This window comes from Medicago sativa, chromosome 1 (genome assembly GCF_051527215.1).
Source record: "Medicago sativa cultivar Bolivia chromosome 1, Bolivia_mono, whole genome shotgun sequence".
Lineage (NCBI taxonomy): Eukaryota > Viridiplantae > Streptophyta > Magnoliopsida > Fabales > Fabaceae > Medicago > Medicago sativa.
In genome coordinates, this window is record NC_140749.1 from 52039987 (window position 1) to 52056329 (window position 16343).

At 33.6% G+C, this 16343-nt stretch overlaps 2 protein-coding genes and 1 long non-coding RNA gene across 5 annotated transcripts; 2 read left to right on the plus strand and 1 right to left on the minus strand.

The window, feature by feature from the left end:
- Positions 1 to 191: 191 nt before the first annotated feature.
- On the minus strand, positions 192 to 3899 carry LOC146955230 (actin). 2 transcript variants are annotated; one of them, XM_085720756.1, is made up of 5 exons: positions 3797 to 3899; positions 3372 to 3444; positions 2426 to 2819; positions 965 to 1578; positions 192 to 528 (listed from the first exon to the last, which is right to left on the minus strand). In XM_085720756.1, exons 2-5 carry the CDS (start codon positions 3429 to 3431, stop codon positions 463 to 465), a joined length of 1134 nt encoding a protein of 377 aa, XP_085576882.1. In that variant the 5' UTR covers positions 3432 to 3444; positions 3797 to 3899; the 3' UTR covers positions 192 to 462. The 2 variants fall into 2 exon arrangements, with proteins under 2 accessions (XP_085576882.1, XP_085576884.1); XM_085720758.1 differs by having other exon boundaries at positions 3711 to 3899.
- A 3243-nt stretch (positions 3900 to 7142) lies between these two features.
- On the plus strand, positions 7143 to 7697 carry LOC146955231 (uncharacterized). The gene is made up of 3 exons (XR_015016538.1): positions 7143 to 7252; positions 7361 to 7415; positions 7549 to 7697. It is a non-coding gene; the product is annotated as an uncharacterized LOC146955231 (long non-coding RNA).
- Positions 7698 to 10788: 3091 nt separating this feature from the next.
- Positions 10789 to 16343, plus strand: LOC146955232 (Chaperone DnaJ-domain superfamily protein). 2 transcript variants are annotated; one of them, XM_085720762.1, is made up of 6 exons: positions 10789 to 11163; positions 11694 to 11786; positions 15011 to 15137; positions 15447 to 15747; positions 15839 to 15893; positions 16020 to 16343. In XM_085720762.1, exons 1-6 carry the CDS (start codon positions 11044 to 11046, stop codon positions 16092 to 16094), a joined length of 771 nt encoding a protein of 256 aa, XP_085576888.1. In that variant the 5' UTR covers positions 10789 to 11043; the 3' UTR covers positions 16095 to 16343. The 2 variants fall into 2 exon arrangements, with proteins under 2 accessions (XP_085576888.1, XP_085576892.1); XM_085720766.1 differs by lacking the exon at positions 11694 to 11786 and having other exon boundaries at positions 10848 to 11163.

Genomic DNA, 16343 nt, shown 5'->3' on the forward strand with positions numbered 1-16343 from the left:
GTTACTGCTCCTATATGTTAAGAATGTAAGGATTGTCTAAAGACATCATACTTTCCTTAAACTGTTCTTTTGTGCCTTTGCTTTGTTGCCAAGTTTCTGTGTCAGATGCCACTAAATTTAAAATCTATTAATGTTATTAATTACCATAAGCTTCTAACCCCTTCATAAAAAAAATGACTACTTCCTTCATATTATTGCAGAAAATAATAAATAATAATTAATCCAATACATACCACTATCTCATCAAAATACAAACCAAATCAGTCACAATACATAGCTCTTCTATAATAAAATGGCAATAAATAAAAATTAAATATCTTACTTTGTTTTCATCCTCTCATCCCAACATATAAATAGAAGAAAACACATTAACATTATAAAAAATGATAAAAAAAAAAAAAAGAATCAAAGATCCTCAACCAGTTTTTATGGTATTTCTTAGTAAAAAGAAAATCAGCATCCTTAGAAGCATTTCCTGTGAACAATTGAAGGGCCTGATTCATCATATTCAGCCTTTGCAATCCACATCTGCATTAGGAAAGAAAAGGAATGAAATCACCTCTTAAACCACATTAAAAAAGGGTATTTCAAACACATGTCCGGATAAACAACTTAATTAAGCCCTTATAGCATAAGTGCTTATCCTATATGTGCTATGTATAAACAATTTCTATATCAAAATATAAAATAAAGTCAAATTATTTTCATATAAGCAATAAGCTGTTTTCATAAGCTATCTTAGCGAGTCAATAGAAATAAGTTGAAAACAGCTTATAGACATGTTATAAGCTGTTTTCATAAGTTTTCGCAAACACTCTCACAAGTGCTTATGCCTATAGATAAGCTCATATAAACTAAACCAAACAAGCTTATTGACTATTATATTAGTTAGTCCTTTATGCATTATTTTCCTTTCATTTTAAAGGTCTCTAATTCACATGTACTTTGAAGTCATGCACTATACCTGTTGGAAGGTGCTGAGGGAAGCCAAAATGGAGCCTCCAATCCAGACACTATACTTCCTCTCTGGTGGTGCAACCACCTTAATTTTCATGCTACTTGGTGCCAATGCTGTGATCTCCTTGCTCATCCTATCAGCAATGCCAGGGAACATAGTCGTACCACCACTCAATACGATGTTTCCATAGAGATCTTTTCTAATATCGACATCACACTTCATGATTGAATTGTATGTTGTTTCATGTATACCAGGAGCTTCCATACCAATCATGGATGGCTGGAAGAGTACTTCAGGACAACGGAAACGTTCGGCACCTATTGTGATCACCTGTCCATCAGGCAACTCATAGCTCTTCTCAACAGCCGAGCTCGTCTTTGAGGTTTCTAGCTCTTGTTCATAATCAAGAGCAATGTAGGATAGTTTTTCCTTCACGTCTCTCACGATTTCGCGCTCGGCTGTTGTGGTGAAAGAGTATCCACGCTCGGTTAAGATTTTCATGAGGGCGTCTGTGAGATCACGACCTGCAAGATCCAAACGCAGGATTGCGTGTGGAAGGGCATATCCTTCATAGATAGGAACTGTGTGGCTGACACCATCTCCAGAATCAAGAACAATACCTATAACAAGATATAAACTATGTTGTCAACTCATTTCAATGTCAACTCTACAATTGTATATTATACGAGTCAAGTTCTTTAAGCTACGCTTAGATATCAAATGTTAGAAAATGAAATGGAATAAAATTACAAAACCATTGTTTGGATATTTAAAGTTTTCCTTCCATTTTTTGGTAATTTTTCAGAACGGTGCCAAATTATAGGTCTGTTTCACTGTCATCCATAACCACATATTGCAGGAAGAAAACTAAAGATATAAGATGAAATTGAATGAAAAGTACGGACACATCAGATCGATGGCGTGTCATGCCTCTGACATGTGTTAGTGTCTGACATCTACATGACACTACTCATGCGATTACATACAGTTACATTTATTTCGTAAATTATTATCGGTGTCTGTGTGTCAATGTCATATGTGGTGTCTGTGTCTATCCAAGTACTTCATTTTTCAAACATGTCATTTTATCCTATTTCACTTCACTGCATTCCTTTCTATCATTTCAAACATATCCTCAAATCATTCATGAAACATTGTACTCATAATAGAATTGAACATTAACCATGACATTATTAATTCCTGCAAATTGTACAATCGATATTTATTTGCAGATCGTCTTAAAATTCTAATGAAATACGAGTGGCATGACAGCAACAAATATACATTGTATGACAGCAGCAAATATTGATATATTTTTTTTTTATCAACGTCTTGTTTGGATTTTGACTCTAATTTTGAAGTTAAGTTAATTAGTCCAACCCCAATGATTCAGGGTCTTGAAATCGTCACTTTTCACATATATCTGTACAATTCTGAAAAGGAAAACAAACATAGAGGAATCTTTACCGGTTGTACGACCACTAGCATAAAGCGAAAGCACGGCCTGAATGGCAACATACATAGCTGGAGCATTGAAGGTCTCAAACATAATCTGAGTCATTTTCTCACGATTAGCCTTAGGATTAAGTGGTGCTTCAGTTAGAAGAACAGGATGTTCTTCAGGAGCGACACGCAGCTCATTGTAGAAAGTGTGATGCCAGATCTTTTCCATATCATCCCAGTTACTAACAATTCCATGCTCAATTGGGTACTTTAGAGTCAAAATACCCCTTTTTGATTGAGCTTCATCACCAACATATGCATCCTTTTGTCCCATACCAACCATCACACCAGTGTGGCGTGGACGACCTACAATACTAGGGAACACCGCCCTTGGTGCATCATCTCCGGCAAATCCAGCCTGCAATTATGTAAAACACATCAAAACCAAGTAGTGCTTGATTACAAAATATCATACAAAACCAAAATGTGTTAAATTGTGGTACGAGCCGTGTTCCAATTCCCCAGACTCGCAAGGATCGCAATTACTTGCGATCACAAATCAATTGTATAACACATATCAAGGCCATGTACTACTAGATTACAAGAGATCATCCCACCAAGTGGGGTTAGCTACATGAATCAAATTACGCCATGATGTTATATCATAAGCCATATTTCTATCTAACTCATTAAAATCTAGATCTTTCTTAATAACTTCTTTTATAATGTTTTAAATCGTGGCAGCAGTCATGTCGCGGTTCTCCAGACTCGCAGTCAAATGCAGCTGATGCAGCCAGAATTGCGGTCACTTGTGATCACAAAGATATGAGACAAATACTATGATGTCGCTGTCGCGGTTACTTGTGATCACAAAGATATCAGACAAATACTACGATGTCGCAATCACGAACCTTTTTCGAAAAACCTTTACCTAATCAAATAAGATCAACAAGGTTGGATGGATCCATACCTTGACCATTCCAGTTCCATTATCACAAACAAGAGGTTGAATATCTTCAGCTTCTGCCATTGTTTATTGATTACTGCACATAAACACCAAACTTATATTATTATCATAAAATAAAAACATGAAAATAAAACTAAATTCAATGTCTCTTCCAATTCCAAACGTAGAAAATGAGATCTAGAACTGTTATTCCATTTCATTACAAAATTTATTTGTGTCATTTTCTTTCACAAGAACACAAAAAACTAATTAATCAAGAATCAAGATCATCAAACACACACATAAAATGTAACATTTTTACAATATGATCTAATCTAAGTCTAACAAAAAATGATAACTTACGAAAAAAGTATGATGATAGAAAATGAGAAAGGAAGAAAAAAAGTGAAGAATGTGATTGTGTTAATTTTTTTTTTTTTTTGGAGTACCTTAGAATCTCCGAAATGAATGAAACAACGTGTGTGTGAGTGATGTGATGATTAGTTATGTGTTGTTATGTTTTCTATATTTAACGAACATGTCTTGTGTGGTGAGGTACCCGCGTTGTTGTTGGTTTTAAAAAAGGAAAGTTAGTGGCAAATGAAATTCGACTCAAATTAACCTCAAATTCGATTTAGATAGATCTTGACCGTCTATACTATCGAATATATATTTTATTGTCCACGTGGGTCATGTTCTTTGATGGAAATAGCTGGCATTACTAATACCTAACAACATTTTCAGTCACCTTTTTTTCTTTCTTTTTCAGCTTTTAAAGTGATTAAAGGAAAAACATAAATCACATTAAATATTTAAAATAAAGAGATAATCATTTAAGTACCTTTTTCACTTTTTTGGTTACAGTACCTTTTTTCACTTAAGAACACCTACATAAAATGATAAGGGATTTTTTTAGGTTAAAAAGAGGTTGAGTTCGAATTCAACTCTAAAGATGTAACAATGTTAAATCTTTTGAATGAGAGCTCTCTCGTCTATTGAGATCAATTCATGCCAAAAAAATTAACCACATTTTCCTCCAATACTTTTAATGGGGCTTGCATGCCTAAGAACGTCTGTTTAATTTCTTAGTTTTCTTTCTCTTTGGGCTTTGACCCTCTTTTGTACCAAAACAAAAAAGGTTTTATAATATTGTAAGTCTATAATTATGCTAGCAACATATTTTTCTAACACATTTTTCCATATTGATGTGTTACAACATTGTTTAAGTTGTACCGTCTAGAATTGATTTTTTCCTATAAGTCCTAGCTCAATTGGCAAAAATGCCGAAATTGTTAGGCCGGACGTCATGACCGGGGTTCGAACTCCGGTACCTCTACTTTGTGTGTGTGAGTTTATGGTGGCTTTGCCATCTCGTCAATATTAAAAAAAAAAAAAAGAATTGATTTTTTCCCTTATGCTAAAAAGCAATTTTAATTTTGCGGCAAAGGAGGATTTAGCAAACATCATTGCGGTTAAACATGTTCTGGGTACTAGAAGGTATATTGGACTGTCTTCAATGGTTGGTGGAAGTAAAAAAACCACTTTTACTTATATATAGGATCAGATTTGGCCAAGAATTAATTCGTTGAGGGGAAGATCAATGTCTAAACTCTAAAGTGGGCAAGGAAGTAATGTTTAAATCGGAAAAGATTAGATTTGGCCAAGAAATAATTCGTGGAAGGAAAGATCGATGTCTAAACTCTAAAGGCAAAGATCATTTAAAATATGCACATGTAAGAGATAATGCATCACAAAGAAGGGTTTTGATCTAAGGGCACTATACAAACAAATAAGGGTTTTGATCTAAGGGCACTTACAAGTCTAAAAATATCAGGCATCAATCAAAACCTATGATAAGATAGAGACTACATATATCCAGTGCATATACACAGGGTCGGACCTTGGTGAGTGCAAAAAGCGCTACCGAACCGAGCCTCTAAAAACTATGAGCCTAAAAAAAATTTATAATACCCACCCCCATTGAAAGAATCACAACAATTATTTCTTTTTTGCATAAACCATTCGTTTTCCCCTTTTCCTACGACGTAGGAGTGACATTCCAAACGACACCGTTAGGTAAATTTCACTTCTCTTTCACTTAATTTTATTTTGTTTTGTTTCGTGTTTAAAAGTTCTTCTGATTCTGAATTTTGAATGAAGCTTAACTACACAAAAAGAATTGCGTTTTGATTTTACTGGGGCCTATTTTAAAAATAGAACCTAGCCTCCTATTTCATAGAACCAGGCCTGCATATACATTATGGATGTACATGAGAAAATTTGGGAGCATCACCTTAACTTATGTGTGGGACACACATAAGAAATCAACAAATGAAGAAGAGTGGTTTCAACTATGAACACATTAAATGCTTGACCTTCTCCCCGCTCAACATTTCTCGACCTTGGGAAAATCATAAGACTGACCAAAAGACTTTTGAGAAAAATCACAAAATCCTTTTTAAGTATGTTTTAATGATAGTGTTCTTTAGAACAAGGTATTATAAATATCCAAAGAAACATGAATCTCAACTACACCAAATGCTAATAATTAACAGCTTCAGAATGATATCAGAAGCATCTCATGGGCACTACAAAATTGAAGAACATGATTAACTAAGGGAATATGAGATCAAAATCTAATCGATGTCAATTTGAGTGACCAAATTATTCAATAAAAATTGAACTTTGAAATAGACATCAGAAACACTTCATAATACATATCAGAATTGTAGTTTAGAATGTTTTGTCTTTGGATTGAATCCTTCCGGTTCTTTAAAACTTGAAGATTTGAAGATTGCGTGAGTTCCTTAACAGTTCTTTACCAAAATCTCAGTGCTTATGGTTTCTACTCTAACTCGATTTTTCTTATAAATAGGACCGGAGGAAGTATGAAAAATGCAAAGGATGCTTACATTCAGCGACGGAGGAGTATTTCCATATGAGGAAATCAATAGGAAATTAAAAAAAAATTACAAAATTTCAAATAATTTGGAAACTATAAACTATAGAGCAATCAAATCTTTTGTAAAAATCTTCTGTAGAGTTAAACTTAAACCTAGAAAATATATATTTTTTCATCTTAATATGTTAATTTCCTTTCTTTATTAAACTTGTTCCACAAGCACAAGTTACCCAAGGTAAAATATGTGGAAATCACTTATTTCTTAACTTACTAAGGTAAAATATTTTGATCATTAAACACTTCTCTTTAGTAAATGAAAGAAGAAAATAAGAGAATAAAGAAGAAAAATGGCACATTTATGGTGATTTCGAGTCAAAATTGACACTAAACCACCCCTTCTTAAAAAGTGTTTTTTTAAGGCCTTTTCACTCAAGTTTTTTTTTTTAAGGCCAAATACCCTTTTTCATTTTAATATTTGACTTTCCTTTCTTTATTAAACTTGTTATCCAAGCACAACTTGATTAGTGGCGTGTAAGTGGGGTTATTAGTTTCATTTTTCACCGTGATTCTTCCACCGTTTTTTATACTAAGCTGCTACTACTATCTTCAGCTTCAAACTCTGTAGCTCACATAAATTTCAAATTTTCAGAAGAAAAAAGAAAATGATTCGCGCCTTCAAAACCACTATGACCTACTCAAACCCTAATTGTCTCTCTTCCATCCTAAGACTCTTCCATTCCACTCCTCTATTCAAATTCGAAACCGCCAATGATTGGAAAACTGTTAGTTCCTCTCTCTTCTCAATTGCACTTTATCATTTTATTTTGAAGCATTATTTTACTTGTTAGCTATATCGTAAATGTTAGTGTTCCATGACATAAATGGACACACAGTACAACTCCTCAACTAAATCTGATTGTTGACATGCATATTCAGTTTCCGATAGATTAGCCCTTGGATTGAATCCTTCTGGTCCTCTGAAACTTGAAGATGTGAAGATTGCGTGAGTTCTTTTCCAGTTCTTCTTTGCCAAAATGTTACGAACATTGGAATCCAGTGCTTCTGCTCTCTACTCTAACTTGATTTCTTTTTAACAATTTTACCAAATCAGGTACCGTACATGCGCCCACAAATGGCATCCTGATCATCATCAAGGCTCTTCGAAGGTTTGGCCGAGCTCTGACTCCACTGATTTAGTCCCTCTAATTTCTCATTCTATTTCTTTAAGATGAATTTCTATTAATTAATTGTTGTTTTGCTCGCTAATTATTATAATAATTATAATTATGCATGTTGTAGGTTATGGCAGAGGAAAAGTTCAAGCGTTGCAATGAAGCTTATCGATCATTGTGTGATCAGTTTGCCGAAAATTAGGGATCGGTATGCTTTTTGTACAAGGATCTGAGAATTTGTGAAGAGTTAATCCACACTTAGTGATTTAACAGAGTTCAAATCGCGGATAAATGTCCCGCTGTTTAAATTTCACTAAAGTAAAAAACACGACTTTGTTGATAAAATGTCATTGATTCCCCCTCTTCTCCATAATTCAACTCTTATTGGGATATTTTCTTGAAGCAGACATCAGCCAAAATCACAAATGGTGCCAGTGTTATCCATAACTGGTTTACCGCAGGCAGAAAATTATTGTCCGCGACCTCTACTGTCCAGAAGCTAGACAGCCGACTGTAGCAGCTTTTCACAATAAAAAAACTTCATCGTTTCAAGTAACCACGAGAAAGAATCTGCCTCTGCAACCCGCGGTCGAACCTGCTGCACCAGGCTGCTCCAAACAATTGCTAACTAGACGACAGTCTTCAATCAAACAAATAAAATATAATATGAACAAAAGAGGTATGTATAACATAACTTATCAAAAACAGTCAATATACAAACTTACTTTGAGAGCATAATTTGTTTTAACATGATATTAATGTTATGTTACTGTAACATAATTTGTTTATCAAGTTTTGATTACTTTGAGTGCACAAAATCAAGTCCATACAAACTTATCAATAAAATGCTAACTACGAAGTACGATCAAGTTATAAATGACAAATAGCATAAAAGATAAATAACATAACTTACTGCACTTGAGTCTATAGGTTTTCACCAAAAAACAAAAAAAATAAAATGTAAAACTATAGGTAAGAATAAAAAAGGTATAGAATTCCTTTAAAAAAAAAAAGCTATACCCAATGTAAGTTAAAATTTATAACAAGGGAAAAATCTGAGCAACTAAGATGAATAAGGTAGGAAGGTGACAAAATCAAGAAATATAGGATAAAGACAAAATACATAAGATAATTTTGTTTAAATAAATAATATTTAAATAATTCACAACTCTTAATGGAGCAAGTCTTCCATAGTCACAAGACTATGAACACAAGTTTAAACACACTCACATAAAAGCAAAATATAAAGTTAACTTTATCATTACTTTTGAAATAATTAAAAGAATATGATGTGGAATTTATATTTTGTGAGTGTGCCTAAAAGATTTGTATTTGTGCTTGTGACTATCTAAGAATAATCCCTCTTAATGATTCTTCCATGACATTTTTAGTTGAGGGTGTTTAATGGCCTTTGAGTGGAAGTCTTATATTAGTTGCATCCTTCTTCTTCATGGAGGGGTGGTGTACTTACAAACACTCAGATGGTCATGTCATTAAGTGTCATGGGATGCGTTGACACTTGAAGGAAATTAGGACTTAACTTTTCTACGAGATAATTTGCCTACTAATATGGTGAACCGGGTGTTCGCTTTACCGACCCCAAATGATGCTGACGGGCCTGATGTGATGGGATGGTAACACACTAATACTCACCACTTTACCATTCAAAGTGCTTATAGGTTGTAGCATTGGGATATATCCACGCTCAGGAAGGGGATTGGAAGTCTTTGTGGGATTGGAAAGGACCTCAACCGATGAAAACTTTCATCTGGCTCGCAGGCCATGAGCGCATCCATACCAATTTTTGAGAAACGACTGAGGAATCTCCACTACATACTAGATGTGGAAGAGAAAATGAAACTACCATTAATGTGCTTCAAGATTGTGTATATGCTAATCAGGTATGAATCCGCTTGGTTCTATTTATTTTTATAACTGGTTTCTTTACTTTTTGATTGCAGGAACATGATCTTCAATAACATTAACAAGAGATTTGGTGCTACTAATACGAGATGGAAGACAACTTTTCATGACCACTTGTTGGTTTATGTTGACTTGGAGAAATTAAACTATTTTTGAAGAGGATTTTCAACAACCGAATAACCTGTCTTGACGATCCAGAATTTTACTAGCGAGATATATTTGTGTTCGACACAACAACCTCATTGCAATCATCAAAGAAAAGAGGCGATCTACATAGTTTGGAAGACCCCCCTCCCCCCCTAAGGTTGGATAAAACTCAACAATGATGGGTCTTGCAAAGAAAGTGGAGAGTATTTAGGATGTGGTGGCCTCTTTTCGTAACTCTAACAAGAGATGGTTAAAATATTATGTTCGAAAGATTGGAGTGTGTGATGCATTCCGCAAGTCATTGTGGAAAGTGATTCAAAAGTTTTGATTGACGTGGTTACAGATAACTGCAAGTATAGTGGATCGATTCCCACTTTGGTGCGGCGCATTCGCAACCTCTTCGATTTGAAATGACGAGTTCAATTTTGTTTTACTAAGAGGGAGGGCAACCGTTGTGCTGACTGGTTGGCTAACTTTAACTTTTCTCTAAACTCTTTAAATTGTATTAGAATGGAGACTCCGTGTAATAAGCTTCATAGACTTCTCTTTAATGACATCTTTGGGGATTCCATACCTAGAAGTATTTGGGTAATTTCTTACTTTAATGTATGACATTTGGTCCTCTTTTGTACAAAAAAAAAGTGGTTAAAATCACCATAAGTGGAAATAAATTGAGAATCTCATGTTCTAAACCGACTTATGCCAGCAAATAAAATTAAAATTCTTTTAGCCCCATAAAATGCTTACAAATAGAATGTTTGATCTGCGAAAGGATAAATACTGGACAGAACAATACAAGATAAAACAAGCCAGAACAACACATGATAAACTTTGATGGTATTAATTTTTGATGGATAAAATGTTATTTTTATATTTTAAACGACTTATATTTTGAATATAAAAAATTGTGTTGTGGTTTAATGAGAAACACAAATTTCTTTTTTTTTCTTCAAAGAACTTCATTGTTTTGTCATGAACTTTGCTCGCAGTTTGTCCGGTCTCTATCACAAATTTAAATAAAATACAATACGACTAAATTTGTCTTATTTGGTTCCACCTACTTAAATATTCTCTATTCTCAATTATTAAGATGATTAACGACTCGAAAGATAAATGATATTTACACAACCATATTATAACAAATTTTAAATAACTTTATCTTTGATACTCGTATGATATTCTTATCCTCTTCTTTCATTTTTATATCTCTATTGTTTTTTATCAATAAAAAGAAAAAATAAAATAAGATAGTCACAAAAATTATAAAAGTACAAATATGATTACTCCACTCTAAACTAAAGTATTGATTAAGCCAAAAATAAAACTCAAAAAGTAATTAAACTTAGAAAAAAAAATATTCTCATTTTTTCTTGTATGAAGATTTTTTTTTGCCTAAACTTGCTCCTAAACACGAACTTTCTTACGGTGGTGAGTGAAATGGGGTTTGATCTCACGAATTTAGCTTCGATTCTTCGCCGTAATTCCCCTACTCTTTAACTTCAACTTCATACTTTCTCTCTTGCAAATTCCACATTTTCAGAAAATCAGAAAAATGAACACCGCGTTCAAAACCACATTGACCCACTCAAACCCTAATCGTCTCTCTTTCACATTCAGATTCTTCCATTCAACTCCTCCTTTGGAACGCAAAAGACGCAATTTTTGGGATTCTGTTAGTTTCTTTCTCTTCTCAATTGCATTATTTCATTTCATTTTTCACCAATTGAAGGATTTTGAAATCCCATTTTTTTCTTATTTTAGCCTTAATTTTAATATGTGTATTGTTCAATTAAGCAACATCCTTGGACAATTGATTATTTAGGCTCGTTTGGATTGACTTATTTTTTAGCTTAGGCAAAACAGCTTATGCAAATTAATAACTTTTATGTATTGTTCATAAGTTTTTCAAGGTTTTTTTTATAGAAAAAACATCTTATGAAAATACAATTTTCGTTAATGAGAATTTATGAATTAACATAAAATCTTATTTATTTGCATAAGCTAAAAAATAAGTCAATCAAAACGGAGTTCCGCGAGAGTTATCGAACTCGAGTTCTCATGAATGATGTGTCCTTAGGCTGAGCTCATTGACTACTTATTTGTGTTTGTGTTTATGTTTTCTTATTTATTTTTATAGTTTTTTTTTTTTTTTTTCTGGGTGTGGATAAAAATTGATTTGTGATGAAATTGTTTTGATTGCAGAGATGCAATCATTACTCAAGAAGATTTAGAAAGATGCAGTCGAAACAATCGTTGCTTCGCGATATCAATGCTTATGCAGAATTTATGTTTCAGGTTATTGATTGATGCTTTTAGTCACATACTTTTGCAATTGAAGTCAATGCATTAAAAAACTATATATCTTTATATCTTGTTGTATCATGTTATGCCTCTTTCTTTCTTGTGGTTAGCATTCGACAACATTCAATAATCATGAGAAAAGAAGAAAAAAAATGGAAAATTATAAAGTTTCATATTTAGGTGTGTAATGGGCCATGTCTCTTTTTTTGTTGCCACGTTATAGGTAGAAGTTTTCATCGTTGTTTAGCTCTCCCCTCCCAACATAATTTTCTCCATACGCAAGAGTAAGGGGTCAAACCCCTGATCACTTGCTTATGGTGCCCAAATCCCTTACCTCTTGGACCAATCCATTGTTGGTTGGGCTGTATCCCTTAAATGGCTTTATTTAGGAACTATATATCCTTTTGCTAAATTATAGATTTATATCGGATATGAATATATATGATAGAGAAACACAAGTAATTATGGTGCAATGATGTTTATTCTTCAAATTTAGCAGTTACCATCAAGTTCAAATAATAAACTCCTGTTTAAGATAAGTGTGTCTTCCTCCCCATATATGAGCTTTCAGTTCAGTGCCATAACATGGTTAATTCTGGAGTAGATGAATTGTGGGGTGTGTTGGGGCTGGAGATATCAATCATGGGCCATGGACAATTATTTTTGAGGTTTTTGAGATCTTAAAATTTTGTAAATTATTGCATTTAAGGCTTAATTGCATGTTTGGTCCCTTATGTTTATTTTAGGTTTTAAGTTGGTCGCTTATGTTTTAAAACTTTCAAGTTGGTCCAAAATATTACTTACGTTGAAATAAGTTAGTCCCTTCCACTACATAATAATAATAATTTTTTTTAAAGGTTTAAAACTGATTGTGTAAATAAGTTAAACTCCAACACCCATATTCTCAACCCAGATCTCTAAATGGCCAAGTGATGGAAGGAGCTAACTTATTCCGACGGGAGTAATGTTTTGGACTAACTTGAAACTTGTAAACTGTAAGGGACCAAGTTGAAACTTTTAAAGCATAAGGGACCAACTCGATTCCTAAAATAAGCATAAGGGACCAACTTGAAATCTAAAATAAACATAAGAGATCAAACATGCAATTAAACCTACAATTAATTATTGGTAGTTTTTTCTTTTTTTTTTTGGACTTTTTCTTTTGTTGATATATTTACATGAAAACACTGTTATTCATTTGGGTTGTTACTATCTTCTGAGAGAATACTTACGAATGGTTATTTGAACAAATAATTCCCTTTATGAAGATTTAGTGAGTGCTTTATTTTGTTCTAAGTTATACTTCCTCAACGACTACTTTTCCACAGAGAACAGAGTTCCTGCTTGACTTAAACTCTGCCACCGTAACTACTTGAATCTGTGAGATCTGGAGTAGCATTATTTCTCCTTTTATTGGGCATTGTTCTTCTAAATGCTTTGTGACATAAGTAGTTAGTCTTTGTTCACTGTGTTTATCATAAAACCCTTGAGCCTTACTAATGTTGGCAATTTAGATACTGTTTGCTTATCCCTTTCTCCAATAAAGGTTCATGTGATATTTAGGAGTCATCAGTATTACTGCATTTGAATTTTGTTGAAGACCATGATGTTATATTCGGTAGAATGTTGAGCCATAGAATCAGCAAAAAGTTTAACTCAATGGGGTATATGTAAGAATGTTACAATGAATGAATGGACACGCAATACAAGATATAGTAGATATGAAAACAATATAGTGGAAAAGATGATAAAGTGTCTCCAATGGTGATCTGTCTATAGACGCTTCCATTACGCAGGTAGCCTGGATGAATGATAGTTTAATAGTTAGAGGTAAAGGAAGACTGAGAAAAACAACCGAGTCAAACCATTAAATCAGATTTTGATTGAAGTAGTTTGTCATCGGAAAGGACATAATGACGGCCTTTGATCCATGTAGCTAACCTCATCTAATGGGAAAAGACTTTTTGATGATCTCTTTAAGAACTCTTATGTTCATAGATCTAGTCAGTACCCCTTCATTATTCCCTGGTTTATTTGTTTCAAGATGTTGCATCTGAAGTGCTTATCATGGTGTAGTCAAAATCACATTTTGTATTGCAAAACACACGACTTTACGTTTTTACTTGCCCTCAGTAATTTCGAGTTCACATAGAATCGGATGTGATTGTTGTGTTTAATCGTGGAATCATATGATCTGCTATTTTTTATTCGATTCTGCAATTCTGGGTCAGATTCCACTGTCTCGTGGCGCAAAGATTTGGTTTAAAAACGACCCATTTTCCACTAGGGTTAGTAGAAACAAGCCGTTTCAGCACGCACGGGTCATAATTAACCCTTTTACAAAACAGGGTTTTAGGGTCAAACAATATACCTGTTTGCAAATTTCGAGTTATCTCTCACAAGACTCACAACCACAGCTTTTTCTCAGGTCTCGCAGTCACCTGAATGAAAGAATCTCTTGTGGCCCTTGGTTGTTGTTTTGTGCACAAGGTTTTCTCTGCTTCAATTTTGTGTTGCCTACCAAAGAATTTGTTCTATCTTGGTGAGATTGTTCTTTGTCCACGAAGTCAGTTTCTGTTTTATTCTCTCTATTACTGACCAAATGACTTCAAATTCAAATGTTGCAAGTTGCTATTGGTGAGGGATCCGCTGGTTAGTGGATTATGGAAAGAAGTTGAGCAAATTAAGATTGATTGAGTGATTACGATTTGCAATTTGAGGACTAGATGTTCATTTCCTTTTGTTTTTACTAGCTTTAGTTGTTTTGGTTGTTACTTAAAAAGTTGAGTTCTGAGTTTGTATGGCTTTATATATTGACTTACTAATGCTTATAAATTTAAGTTTAATTAAGTATTTGTAGTGTGATAATGCTTTCTTTCTCTTGTGCTATTTTATATACATACATACACACACACACACACACACACACACATATATATATACATATGTAGATATATACACATATATATATACATATGTATATATATATATATATATATATATATATATATATATATATATATATATATGTATGTATGTATGTATGTATATGAAATATATGCATATATATGAGTTCATGAATTTTGTATAATCTTATGATTCTGTGAATCATGTTACGATTTCATGTTTTACGATGTCACTTCCCCTTTTTTACTCTGAATAAAATCTAGATTTAACTACCTTGGTGCTTATGCTTGTCTTTTTCTTGCATGGTTTAGGACTGGAAAGAAGATATTGGCAAGGATGATCCATCTTCAAGCCGAGACACCTCGTGGTTTAAAAAACATTATTCTCCTAAAAACTCTAGAAGGCGCAATAATGGCAATCAAGGAAGATATTACAAACGTAAGCATGCTTGCAAAGTTTAGCCTGTAGTACTGATTCTCATAGTTAGAGTTTGTGTTAGATGATTTTTTGTGGGAAATCTACAAAGTGCATATTATCTGGAATTTCGCATACCTACTTGAGTAGGGACAGGGTGGATGGATTTAACTAGTAGTGATCATGGAGCTGATTTTGTTTTATGTTGCATTATAATTTTCATAAGTCAACTACATTGTGTTAACTATTTTTTGCAAAATAGGTTATGGATATCTATCTATAGGGCATATTCTGTATTCACATATGAAATTTCAATAATTTGATCTCTTTCAGAATATCATGAGTTTTGTGAAGATGATATTGATGTTGAAGACATTTTCCGCTCTACCTTTGGTGGGAGTCGAGTATTCTATTGGTCATTTATAAATGAGGAAAATCCTCATTGGGGGAGGTCAGGAAACTTTTCTAATTATGGTAAATCTTGGAAGTGGAAACATCAGAGTAACAATAGATATGACTCCTCAACTGAGTCCGAGTCTGAGTCTGAATGTTTGCGTTCAAATTCAGTCTCGGATAGATTAGCCCTTGGATTGAGTGCTTCAGGTCCTCTGAAACTGGAAGATGTGAAAATTGCGTGAGTTGTTTTCCTCAAAATATTACAAACTTTGGAATCCGGTGCTACTGGTTTCAACTTTAACTGGATTTTAACTATTTTACCCAAACAGGTACCGTGCATGCGCCCTTAAATGGCATCCTGATCGGCATCAAGGCTCTTCCAAGGTGCTGCCAAGTTCTGACTCCACTGATTAGTTTCTCTTCCTTTCTTGGTCTATATATTTTTCTGATGAATCTCTATCAGTTGTTGTAAAGCTTGCTAATTATTATAATTATTATGCATGTTGATAGGGTATAGCAGAGGAAAAGTTCAAGCATTGCAGTGCAGCTTATCAATCATTGTGTGATAAGTTGGCAGTAAATTAAGTATGAGTATGCTTCCTCTACAAATATCCAGCTCTCAACCATCATGTCCCCTTACTGATTAATTTAACACACAGCTTGCTTTCATTAGAATGTAGTTTGTAGTAATTTTAATGTACACTATTGAAAATAATATGTACACTGCTTCACATTAATAATTTATTATTAGTTCATCAATGATTTCTGTTCGCTGTAATAAACATGTTCTTCATTTGTATTCATAATAATGGAGTAGTGAAATCTTTACTCCCA